The sequence below is a fragment of the Lichenostomus cassidix genome, chromosome 1 (genome assembly GCF_008360975.1).
Source record: "Lichenostomus cassidix isolate B80296 chromosome 1, HeHo_3.0, whole genome shotgun sequence".
Classification (NCBI taxonomy): Eukaryota; Metazoa; Chordata; class Aves; order Passeriformes; family Meliphagidae; genus Lichenostomus; species Lichenostomus cassidix.
Genome location: NC_139479.1, coordinates 67228075 through 67241392, shown reverse-complemented (window position 1 = coordinate 67241392; position 13318 = coordinate 67228075). Strand labels below are relative to the sequence as shown.

Here is a 13318-nt window from a genome sequence, read left to right as displayed (position 1 = left end):
AAGTGCAATTTAGAATGGTCTAAATGGTGTCATGAGCAAGGAATTTGAAATTAAATGCATTTGTTGGAATACAGAATCCACACGTTTTCTTGCTTTTGTTTTAGTTTTTTATTATTGTGATTCTTTATTTGGAAAAATGAGGGAGGGAATGGATAGTGATATTTCAGCATTTGAAGGAGTATCACAGTAACAAGTTAGATTCTGTCTGTTTGTCTCAGATTTTAAGAGCATAACTGTACATTACTATCTGCAATGCTGGACTGCAGTTTAAAAGGTAGAACACAATTCCCTGTTATCTGTGCTTGTGTGATTGAAGAAGGCATATGATATGAATTGTGACAAATCTCCAAAATATTGTGTTTCTTGGTTTGATTTTGCAGTGATGAGCAGCAGAGGGACTATTTAATGGAGAGAAGAGATCTGGCTATTGATTTTATTTTTTCTTTAGTATTAATAGAAGTTTTGAAACAGGTATGAGTTTTTCAGTTTATAAATTATCCATTAACTAATAAATCATGAAAATTACTCATGCATGTCAATTTTGGGATTCCTCTTTCTATTTGCATCTTTAAGATTATAAGAAAAACATGAAGTACATTCTGCATGCTTGTTCATTGTTGTCTTTCTTGCACCTGTAAGACACTTAGTATTCTGTGCTCATACAGACTTTACTTTGCCAAGTCTTTTGAGCTAAAGTATTTCTGTTCAAAACTAAATAAACATTAAATGGCTGGCTCATTTTAGCTATGTTGTTAGCTACACGCTATTTGAACTGATATCATATTTCTGAATGGATGATAGCCATGAGTAATACTAGCACTAGTGTAGTATATGTGTACTTGTTATGTTTTATTTTGTATTTTCAGATTCCACTTCATCCTGTAATAGACAGTTTGGTAAATGATGTTATTAACTTGGCGTTCAAGCACTTTAAGTACAAAGAAGGGTAAGGCTCTTTTTCATGCAAAAATTCTATTAAAAATGCTTTCTTATTTTTTTAATAGTTGTGGTTTAAACAGTATGCCTTCTCAGCTGATAATTCTTTCTTGTCTCTTGCTAGGTACCTTGGTCCTAACACTGGAAATATGCACATTGTTGCAGATTTGTATGCAGAAGTAATAGGTGTTTTAGCTCAAGCAAAGTAAGCAAAATTAAATATATATTTCCCTGATAAATATGACAAAGTCTATTTACTTAGCATGTGAATATTCTGATTTTCTCACTTTCTTAAATATTCTGTAGGAATAAGTCATTTCAGTTCATTGGCCTTCTATTTATCCAGATGTTCTAGAACATAGGCCTCTAGGGAATCACAGGCTTTCTGCATCTAGTCCAGTGATACTGAATAAATTCAACTCAACTACAAAAACATTATTTTTCTTATCTCAGCAATGACGTCTGTAGAAAGCCCAAAGGGCTGAAGAGAGCTATTTTAACTAGTTTTTTTCTAGATGCTATTTTTCCTTCAGCTGGGCAACCCTATAAATGGCCATCCTCCTACACAGAAACAATATTAAGACTCTCTGCAATTATTTCAGCTCAGAACTTAATGCATCTGCTTCTGAACCCTTCATTTAGAGCAGATGACACAAAACACTTTGTGGGTTAGATCTTAAATTTTGAATCTGAAAACAGTCAAACTCAGAAACTCATGTACCCAGTATGACAGCTCATCATACACTTACACCACAAACTAAGGAGAGGATGAAATTTACTGCTTTGATGTAATGATATATGTCTTGTGACCTTTTGGTGTTGCTGAGGATGAGTCTCAACTCCACAAAACTGGTCAGTTTGCCTTGAAAACAGTTTGCGTTTCCAGAAATTGTATAAATTCACCTAAGGCCTTACCTGGGCTTCTAAATTGGCTGGGTCAAATGCAAAGGGAGAAGTTGCATCTGGATCCAAAGACTTCAAGCTGACTGTCAGAGTTCTGAAGGGCCTTTCTAAGATGTTTCTGTCACTGAAGGAAGGGCTTCTTTTTGCTTACATGTTTCTTTCAATTCAAGGTGACAGCAAAAGGTTGTTACATGCTACACCTATCCATGAATATTACATTCTTTTCATTTTGTCTCAAGAATAGCAGAAGGTCCTGTTGGATGATCTTTCTGTATATCATTTTTATGGACAGGGTGTCTCCAAAAATACCTTCAATAGATTTTTGGAGGGGACCAAAAACTGAAGGGAGAAACTGGGTATCTGAATATTTTCAGGGTTATAATATAAACATTTTCTTTTGAAAATATTGCAAGATAGCTATCTTCTATCATGGATTTTTTAAAAACATGTCAAGGGGTTATTTTAATTATATTGTTAGCTCTTATATAAAAGTAGTACAAGGTAATAAAAGAACTTGAAATATGTGGTTATCTAAAAGGACAAGGATTAGGCTGTATGCTTCATTTTCTCAGTTTATTTGAAGTGAAAGAAAGCTAAACAAAAAAAAATCTATTCACATACAGAATGAAATGGTACTTTTATACAACCTAAGTTTTATCTTCTTTAGGTTTTTCCCAGTTTATATACCTTACAAAACATTTCAAATGTTGATTTTGAACTTTTTGGAGCTAACCAATCTGCATTCACAGATTTCCTGCTGTTAAGAAGAAATTTATGGCAGAGTTAAAAGAGTTGCGGCACAAAGAACAAAGCCCGTATGTAGTTCAAAGCATTATCAGTCTTATAATGGGAATGAAATTCTTTCGCATTAAGATGTATCCTGTGGAGGACTTTGAAGCTTCTCTTCAGTTTATGCAGGTAAAATTCTTAAATATATAACTTTTCCAGACCTTTTTGAATGGGCTAGCCTTTATCCTTCATGTAATATTCTAGGAAATTTTCCATATGTCATTTCCACATAAACATATTTGCAGCTACTTTCTGCTAGTTCTGAACCCCTCAGTTCTGAACCTCTCCAGTCTCTGGAGTGTGTCCTTCCATACCAGCTTGTCATCAGTCATGTACTTCTAGTCCCTACACCTCACCCTCCAGCTAGAAGTGATTTTGTTCTGTAGACCCCAGACCTTCCATGCTGCTATTCCACAGCTGTCAATTGCCCTGTGTCCCTGCCTAGCTGTGTCTCCCTAACTGCTCACTGCCTCCAAAATGAATCTTCCTACGCTGACATTGTTTCCAGGAAAGAGAGGAACTTCTAATGGAGGTTTCTAAGTGCTTTCTGAGGAGGAGACAAGGAATTGAGGCAAAGGCTGGATGGAATTTGCTTTGGAGGTGTTCTCTCCTTCCACCACACCTTCACTGTTTCCTGTAGGGTGCATTCTGTACCCTCCTGGTTTAAAAGTCACTAGTACAGAGCATAGTTTGACTACAATGAATGCTTTAAATTAATAGATTACATCATTTTGTTAAAGATATGAAACCATTTCATGTTTCAGCATTCTTGCTGGTAATGTGCAACTGGTTCTGTTCCCACCAGCAGGTTTCTTTAGCTCAACCTTTCTATTCCCCTGTTTTTTCTTGGGATCACCCTTGTGGTTATAAGGTTTGTAGCCACTCATCCAGTAAAATAAATGTTTTATATAAACCTCCATGTAAAGATTAGCTTATCAATGGTGTAAATGGAGAAAAAAAATCAATGTTATATGCCCACAAGTAAGGATTTGGCATTAGAATACAAATATACAGGCAGACAGACACACTAAACTATTTCTCTTAAGTCCTGAACAGGAAGCACATTCTATTTCAGCTTTGCAATGTATTTTAAACCATATGTAATAGCATATTTAAGACATATTTAACAACATAGAAAAAGGTAATTTTTCTTCTTACCTTACTCTTAATTATACAGACTCATACTAGTATGTGTCGATTTAAACTAAATTATCCAGAGCTGGCAAAATATCAGAGTAATGTGTGTTCAGTGCACTTGACTTGATAAGTGAATGAGTTTGTGCCACAGCTTTATCTGGTGTTCACTACTAGTGAAATCTGCGGTAAAACTGCTATATAGTAGTACTGAAAATTTGGATCTCTGCCTTCCCCTGCTACAATATCTCAGCACTAAATTAATTCTTACATTTACTTCTCTGCATCATAAGATGCACTGTGCATGTAGGAAAACCTGGTTTGCTCAGTTTGGTGAAGTACATTTCAATTCTTTGGGCACTTTGTGTGTTTTAGTATCTCCATGCAGTGTTTCATCTGAAACCTCTGTTACACCAACACTGCTGTAGTAGTGAAGGACACTTTCAAAGGGTGAGCTAATTTCAGGAGTGAGCTCCAGATGAGCCTGTCTTCCCCCAAAGAGTGCAGAACCAGTTCATGCAGGCTGGCTTGAGCAACTGAAGCCATGTGCTGTATAATCCTGTTTGCACACAGGAAAAAATACACATGATCTCAAGTGTAAACTGCTCTGCATGAATGTGCAGGAAAAATGAGCAGTGGGAACCTTCCTTATAAAGTCAGTGGCTGTTTGGGCATTGAACCTGGAGAAGAAGTAACTGGGGCAATAGGATTTGTCATTCCTCAGAGAAATTGTACACACAAGTGGGTGGATGCTTATCTCCCCTCCCTCACTTCCTGAGCAGCACAGCTGTGTGGAGAGTATTTTGCTGCATGTTTAGGACAAAGTCTGTTTTTGCTTTCTCTCTTAATCCCCAGTCGCAGGCTGGAAATTGTGGTGGTTCTTCCCTCACATATCACAATTCCATATTGACCCTTAATATGCAATGAATCCTAGCAATGAAATTTATCCAAAAATACTTACAATAAGATTGTTCAGCCTTGTGCCTTGTATATCTGACCAGAGGATTACATTCCTTTTCTGGCCTCTTAAAGTGTTGTGTAAAGCAGTCTGTGTTGACTATTAGTTTTGCTCCTGAAGATATACACCAGGAAGGCATGAGATCAGTCCCTGAGTCCAACTCCATTTCCAGCCCAAAACACCACCAGGCACAGCTGGAGTCAGTGGAGAGTTTCTGGATTAGAGTAACAGCTCCTTGATCTTGACTTCTGTCCTGCTTTGTCCTTGCCGCAAAGTGCAGATTTAGAAGTTAATAGGCAAATGTTTTCAGTGGGATTTGGAGGATAAAAATAGTCGCTGACACGTGATGTGCATTCAGCAAACATTTAGAGGTCTTTATTCCAGCTGATATGCAATTTATGTTTCTTGGTTTTTTCTGTTCTTTTTTTCATTTAGGAATGCGCACATTATTTCCTTGAAGTTAAAGACAAAGATATCAAGCATGCACTGGCAGGACTGTTTGTTGAAATTCTTGTCCCTGTAGCTGCTGTGAGTTTATTTTTTATGTTGTTTGTATAATTTCTTTAAATTAGATATAACAGCTTGTGAAATAGTGTTTTATTAACATGAAATTTTCTTTCAGGCTGTTAAAAATGAAGTGAATGTCCCCTGTCTGAGGAACTTTGTTGAAAGCCTGTATGATACAACACTTGAACTTTCATCACGAAAGAAGCACTCATTGGTTAGTAACTGTAAGAAGCAGAGGTTAAAATTCTTTGTCACAAATATTTCTGAGCAAGACTCTTGGGAAATTGCAAAGCATTTTGTCTGCATTTGGCTATAACCAGTACATTTCTATTTGCAGGAAAAATTATTGTGTTCACAAAAAATAACTGTGCTTATTTTGCTCATTATATTATCTAAATTAGTCAAAATCAAGCATGTTTTCAGCTTCTGTTTCTGTGATTATTAAATGGTTAGGTTTTCTCATAGTTATTATGTGTAAACATTAGGAGAAGAAGAGAAAGAATAGAGTTCACTTCTTGTCAAGCGAGAACAAATGAGGCATGTGGGAACAGCTCTTCACAGGGCTTAAATAATACATTGTAGGAAGGAAAAATGTATAACACATGCCCTTTTAAATCCATAACTTGGCTACTGTGCAGCTCTCTATTTCATTTTTTTTCGTGTGAGATGAACAGTGGCACTGCAGTGTATTTTTGGAATCATGAGTTGATCTGAATTAAATGAGGATCTGAGTCAGTTTGATGCTGGCTGCCTTAAGCAGTCTGTCTCTCCAACTGGGTCAGTGCCTGTCAGCAGTATGGCGTTAGCTAATTCATTTTGAAGTCTTGGACCTTTTAAGTAAGGAAAGTTGTCATTTGTCCTCCCTCATTCTAGGGGAAAGTCAAAAAGACTTCCCTGTTTCCAGTTCTTTCGGCAAATGCCGGTCACTAGTGCTAGTGAAACTGCTGGGAGGATTGCAGGAGTGTGCTTGTGCTCTGCCTCTTACAATATTCCCAGGGGACAGTCAGAGCATCCCCTGGGGCACAGTCCTGATCCAGTTTGACTTAGTGGGAGGCCTGAGATGGATTTCTGATTTCCCTGTGCTTGTGTTTGTGTGGCTCTGTTCCACTCTACTGAGTTAATAAAACATTATTGGAACTGCAGCAGGGTAGAGCTTTTCTGTACAGTTTTTACATTAAATAGAACTTCCCAAACTGTGGCCGTACTTGCCAAAGTCAATACCGTGTTCTTGAGAAAGGATTGCACAGCTGGGCCTTTGCATTTGATTGCTTGTCTACACATACCACACTGGAGGCTACATAGTTAAAAGTGACAAAATAGAATAGATTCTTGTGAGGGTGTGATTAGAAATACAAACATTGCAGGGAGGAGGAGGAGGGGAAAGGCAAACAGTTGACAGAAATAGCTCCAGTGCATATTTCCAGGCTTCCAGGAAGAAAGAACACTCTTTAAAGTCTGAACAGGACCAAGTGAATTTGGTTTGAACAATGGTTTGGTGAATCCGTGCACTCACTGTACAGGCAAGATGGGGAAATTAATCTTGCTTCACTTTCTGTCTAAAAGTACCTTGCATGAGCTAGTCATTAAGGTTCTCTTGGTAGTGAATGGAAGAATTAGGAAATCCTAGGAGATGGTTGATCATCCCTCCTAGGGGTCTTCCTTAGGATGGGTTGTAACACTCCTGTAATGTTACTAAACTCTGTGATCCCATCACATACTCAACTGTATGGTAAGAAGGTAATCTGTGAGAAGACTTCAGTTATCCTCTCCCATATGTATTTTGGACACAAAAATTATAAAAATAAAAATGAATGTACATTTGCCATTGCTCCAGATATTAGGTCTAACCTAGCTATAGGCAGTTGATGTTACATGTTTCTGGAACAGAAGCTGAGACTTGTGATGTGTTTATACTTTGAGCTGTGACTGAAGGTAAAATTTAATTTTTAGAATAATACATCTTAAAGTCAACGCTACCTTATTTTTGACTAGCACCTTTTAAGTCCTGACTGGGTATATTAGCATTACAACTGAAACCTTAGTCTTACTGAAATGGTAGTCAGTTTCAAAATTAATATGTGCAATTTAGCTTTTCTTTTTTAGTGTAACTTTTACAAGATAAGTGTTAAAGGAAGTGTTTACAAAGAGGCTGGGTTCCAATATTTCAGATTCTATCTTCTGGTTCTGCTTTGATTTTTATTTTTTGCTTCACAAGATGTAACTCCCAGCAGATCCAGACATTCCCTTGTATTTTAACACAATTCTTTGGGGTGTTTGACATGTCTCTTGGTAAATATTGTGACTGCAGATTTTGAGGAGTAATAGGCATCTGATTCACAAGTTCCAGCAATCGCTGTGGATCCCATTGTTACAATAATAAAGTTAGTTATTTCCATGCTATTATTTCTCAGTAAACTGACAGAACTTAGCTCTGAGGGTCTGTAAAATTGTGCCCTATCTTTGGGATTTCTTATACTGCTATGAGTACACATTTGGTTGGTTTTAGTTCATCTATGAAACATATCTGCAACAGCTTTAGAGAAGGCTCCTTTTAAATTGTATGTGTTTATGTTGGCTAACTTGTATTGCAAAAAATGGAGGAGTTAGAACTTCAAGTTTACAGTCGCTCAATTAAGTTAATTTTTGTGTTGTGTAGACATGCAAATAACACTGTACCGACATCCATTTCCTGTTTAGGCTTTGTACCCTTTGGTAACGTGCCTGCTTTGTGTCAGTCAGAAGCAGTTCTTTTTAAACAGATGGCATATTTTCCTCAACAACTGCCTATCCAATCTCAAGGTTAGTATCTCCTGGGTTTAATATTGTATTAAAGCTTCGGTATGCACTATTGATCTGTGGCATAGCCTTTTTAAGTTAATGTGCTGAATTATTGCTATTATCTGACTCCATACGTAGTATTATTCCTGACAGTACAAGTTCTTTAGTTGTGCAGGTTTTTTTCAATAGCAACAAAGTATTCTTGGGCCTACTTTGACTGTTTCTCTAACTCAAATCAAGCCTGAGTCAAACACCTGTGAAACAGACGAAATTGCCAATGAAAGTTATTAGGTTGAGCAACATACTGAGGAGAACATAATCAGGACACCGATTCCATTGCCTGCTTCACTCTTTTAAGTGTTTGTCTTACAAAACCCCTAAACTGTTTTAAGTTTATTCTTTCTTGTACACCTGCTTATTCCTTTGCCATTTGTCACATCTTTGAGTTTCAAGGTTAACTGTGCACTGCAATCTGCTGTGGTTGCCAGGCAGCACATCCTGTTCCATGCACATGTGCTGGTTATCATTACCACTTCTCCTTGTGTCTTTTACTTTTGCAATACCTCGTGTCCCATGCCATGCTAAAAATGCATCATCCATGTGAAAGGATGGTCCTGTGCCTGCCTGAAAAGGCCAATATAAGAAGCACAGTGAAGTGATTAGTGCAAATGAAGGGCCTCCCAACTGTGCCTTGATGAACCAGTGGTTAGGAGGCTGCTGCTGTCAGCACACTTCAAGCATTCTGCTATCAGCCACTTTTTGAGCTCAGAGGCAAATACCTGTTTTGCAAAAGTTGAGTTCTCAAGTTTATCAAAAAGGTATTTATTATGTCCTCTTTTGCTATTGCTTTCTGGTTGTACTTCCTCTATGTCTTTATGAAACAATTCGCATTGACTCTTTTCGTATGGATCCCACTGTTAGAATAGCTCTTTGAAATGTTCAGTCTGCCTGAAGATTTCTTTCAGCTGGCACCTGAATACCTTACTTTGGGTGACAATGCATTAGAATCTGCAAAGAGATTCAGGAAATAAGAATGCTTTTCTTGAAACTGATTTTGTGGGATTTTATGCAGTTGGACAAGCTTCAGAAAAGGCAGAACCAGCTGGGAATATAGATTTTACTGAAAATTAGGATGATCCTGACAAATTATTTGAAACCATTGGAGAAAATATAAGAAAAGTTGATCCTATCTTACTGATGGAAAATAAAATTGGAATTTATTTTGCAACCTATAATTCATTGATACTTCAATTTATAGGGCTCACAAATTAATGTGGTGGCACTAATTCCATCTTTACTTTAGGGGGAAGATAAGGTAGCTGAATACATAGCTAAATTAAGAAAATGGTTGGCCACTCCTTCTCAGTACAGAGAAAGAGATGCCCCAGCCATTGAAACAATCTCTTCACCAGACAGACTTGCATCTCAAAGCCCAAGCCATATTCACACAGCTGGAGAAAAAGCTGGAAATCCATCTGTTAGAGGGACAGCTCTGCACATCAACACAGTATATGGGACTTCACCACATGTAGGCTCCCTATCCTCATCACTGGGATATTTGGACATTTGCTAACAAATAGCTTCCTCCTCTGCTACGCAGCCTCTTGTTACCTTGGCTTGGTTAGCCACAGCCTGCTGGTTTTGTGAAAGCTTTGGGATAAGAATAAACTTTGATAAACGTACTTCACCTGTTGAAGAAATCAGATTCTTGGGTCTGAAGTGTAGAAGGACTGACATGAGTATACCTGATGAAAAATGAATTGACAGTAAACAGGTTAATAAACAAATTGATTGTAACAAATGTTACGATTTTAAAATCTTGCAGAGATTAATAGGCAAAGTAAACTTTGGCATTCCTTCTACTGCTTATTCTAAACATGTGACAACCACTGCATGCTTCTGTAATAAACAAAAAATTATATTCAGTTTTCTGTCCTTATAATGCTTTATTGTATCGAATGTGTTGTCAAGGAGTTAAATGGAAATTGCAGCCCAAGGACAGTGTTTCTACTCCTATGCCTTGTGACAGATGCCACGTTGAAAGTTGAAGTCATCTCCCCTATCACTGGCAAATTGTCTTCCCATCATTTTGCAGGACCCAGACCAATACATAATCAGGAATTACTGATGCCATCAGTTGCAGTTTCTTTGATCAAACCGCAGTCTTTGATCCGTGACTCAACATTTGTCTGCCGAAAATATCTCAGATTTTTGCCATGGAGATTTGCACTTTGGGCCAGGCAAACCTTATCTTGGGTCGAAGTGTACTGGACTCCTTCAAAGTTTAACCCAGCAGATGGCTCAACATGTGGGAGACCATCTGACTGGACTGCACTTACCTGTCCCTACTCAGCCCCTACAACTGACACAGAAACAGAAAACTGCATATAACTGAGCAGACCCCAAGACAATCTTGTACTAGTTTCCAAAAATAAACAGCAATCCAGACAGATAAAGCAATTCAGTCCAGCTGATCCCAGATGCCATGTTAATTAGGCCAGCAGAAACATCCACGTTGGATTTTTGTCCTTTCACTGCCAGGCCTCCACCATAGGGCAGCAACATTTGAATTGATGGCATCTACTAAGTATGAGGTTTTCTTTTCATAGTCAAATTGAGGGAGTTTTCAATGAGATTTTTGTTTGTAACATGTATCTAATTTAACTAACTTGATACTTAGGTTTTTCAACAACTTAAGTAATAGCAAAAGTAGGTCAGATGCATAACCATGCTCCAGGAATGGAACGCTGAGCAGCTGTGAAGCTGTGTCTTTTTGTAGTTTCATTATCAAAACGCTGAACCTTGGCATCCATTAAGTGCAGAACTTCCTTTCCAATTTGTACCTTAATTTTTTTCTTATGTTGTATGTTTCTCTAGAATAAGGACCCAAAAATGGCTCGAGTTGCACTGGAATCTCTGTACAGACTACTGTGGGTTTACATGATCAGAATTAAATGTGAAAGCAACACAGCTACCCAAAGGTAAAATGCTTTATTTGTAATGAAAATGCCTTGTAGAGTGGATGCCAGTGAAGAGGTTTTATCGTTCTCCTGAATTCCTTTGGATTGAACTTACTTCTGTTATGAAATAAGAAATTCAACTGTATACAACAAAATATTCCCTCCTGTGGCACTGTCAACCACCTATGAAAATTGCTGTATGAAGTGTTTCTCTTTTTGGAAAAACTAAAAATTACTGTTTGGTAAAAGTTAAAAATCCTTTTTAGCAGCCATTGACTGGCTTATTTTTACTTGTAATGTAGTAATGAAATAAAATAATTATTTGAATCTGAGCAAGGAATCAGAACAAGATACCCCATTACATTTTCATTTCAAAGGAAATATTTTCTGTTTTTTTCTAAATGGAGTGTCATGGTAAGTGAAGGTCTGCAAGGTCCAGAAATGTCTAATGTTTCTTTTTCTTTTACAGTCGGCTTATTACTATTGTCACGACACTTTTCCCCAAAGGGTCCCGTGGTGTTGTGCCAAGAGATATGCCTCTAAACATCTTTGTGAAGATAATACAGTTTATTGCACAGGTATAGGAGAGTCATGCATATAATGAACAGCTCATTTTCCCAATAACAAATTTGCAGAAAAGTAACCTTCTAACGACCAAGTTTTTTGCAACCCTGTTGACATTGTCTTTCATCTAGGTCATGATGAAATTATAGGCTGAGCTGGGGCAAACTTCTTTTGAACAACACATTTTATTAACGTAATTCCATGGAAAATAGATAAAAATGTGTTCAACTCAAATGTAATTTTTGTCAAGTTCTTTAATTTCCAGCAAGTCAGAAAATGAATTTGTTGACATGCTCTGATTCTCAGTAAAGTTCAAAATAGTAAGCCATGTTTCATCCTGATACTAAATCATCCCTGCTGTATAGGACAATAAATTGCACTGCTTTCAAAACAGTAAGTCAGATGTAAACCAAGTTAGCATGGAGTTGACACGTAGTTTTTATCAGTTCAGATGGGAACTACTAAAATAAACGAAGCTGCAGTGCTGGAACTTTCATCTCTTTTATGACTTAAATTAAGAAAAGTTTCCCATTGAGCAAAGAGCACTTAAGACCATACTTAAAATCTCTGAATAGAAATGAATCAAGCAGATGCTTAAAATCATCCCATAACTGAGCCATCTGTGAACAAGCTCTCTTTATGTAAAATGCTGGGTTAGTACCATAATTACCACAGTTCAAATGAAATAATTAAAAGCTTTATTTCAAAAATGGATCATTTTCTATTTAAATGCTATACATTTTTTATTTTGTCAACATAAAGCAGCGTTAAAAGCGTAGATCTGATAATATGTTCTACATACTTCTGAAAATCTGTTTTTCCGTATATGTAAATAAACCCTGATTAAACTGGTTTTCAGTGTTCTGTTGCCTCAGTGAAAATAAGTAGCAGAAGTGAGCAGCTTAATGATTTGCAGTATTTTTGCTATTTTAGGAACGCTTAGATTTTGCAATGAAAGAAATTATCTTTGACTTCCTTTGTGTTGGAAAACCAGCAAAAGCTTTCAGTCTCAACCCTGAGGTATGTTGTACATCTACTTTTTTTGTTTTTAGTTAGTACGTACTGTATTGTGCTACATGTACTTCCTGGTTGCATTCTAAGCATGCTTTCACCTTTCTCCAGTTTTCAGGCCAAAGCTTGAATCTGATTTATTGGTAAAATACATCTGTGAACTTCTGCCTGTAAAATGTCACGTTGTTTTATGCCTTTCTCATGTTTTCTCAGTGAAGAATATCAAATGTGAACTAGTGCAAATGTATAAAAGAAAAAGAAAAATATAAATAAAACTATTGATTTCAATATATCCTTATTCTGCTGTTGTTACATGCAACACTTCAAGCTATTTTAATATAAAAATATTTTTTCTGTAACAATTTCAATGTTTTTCAAAACAGTTTTACTGAGAGTACATGATGCAAGAAGACTTGGAAGAGGAAACACTCTAATAAAGTTTTACCACTCTGACGACCAAAGCTTCACTGGTGTTGGTGTCACGAGTCAGCTTCCTAATGTTTTTCCTAGAACAAACTATCAGAAATTTGAAAAACTTTTTAAAAAATCAAAAGATAAATAATCACTAAAATAATAAAAAATTCTCTCAGAAAATAAGCATTTGCTTAAAATTTTGAAAACATTTTCATTTGAAAATTAAGAATAAACACTAAAAAAATACTAATAATTTGTGATAATCTCATAAAACGTCTGTATTAATCTTGCAGAGTTAAACCCTATCTATTCACAAAGATGAATAGAGTGAGTTGCCTTGCAAAAATTATATTTCATACAAAAA

At 36.7% G+C, this 13318-nt stretch overlaps 1 protein-coding gene across 9 annotated transcripts in view; it reads left to right on the top strand.

Moving 5' to 3' along the window:
* The window catches only part of FRY (FRY microtubule binding protein), a 227402-nt gene that overhangs the window by 121873 nt on the left and 92211 nt on the right, over positions 1-13318 (top strand). For all 9 annotated transcript variants that reach the window (XM_085061815.1, XM_085061823.1, XM_085061806.1 and 6 more), the window contains 10 exons: positions 381-471; positions 867-946; positions 1061-1141; positions 2589-2757; positions 5156-5248; positions 5343-5441; positions 7925-8026; positions 10883-10986; positions 11435-11543; positions 12463-12549. In XM_085061815.1, coding sequence (XP_084917941.1) covers positions 381-471; positions 867-946; positions 1061-1141; positions 2589-2757; positions 5156-5248; positions 5343-5441; positions 7925-8026; positions 10883-10986; positions 11435-11543; positions 12463-12549 — 1015 coding nt within the window. The remainder of the gene's footprint in view (positions 1-380; positions 472-866; positions 947-1060; positions 1142-2588; positions 2758-5155; positions 5249-5342; positions 5442-7924; positions 8027-10882; positions 10987-11434; positions 11544-12462; positions 12550-13318) is intronic.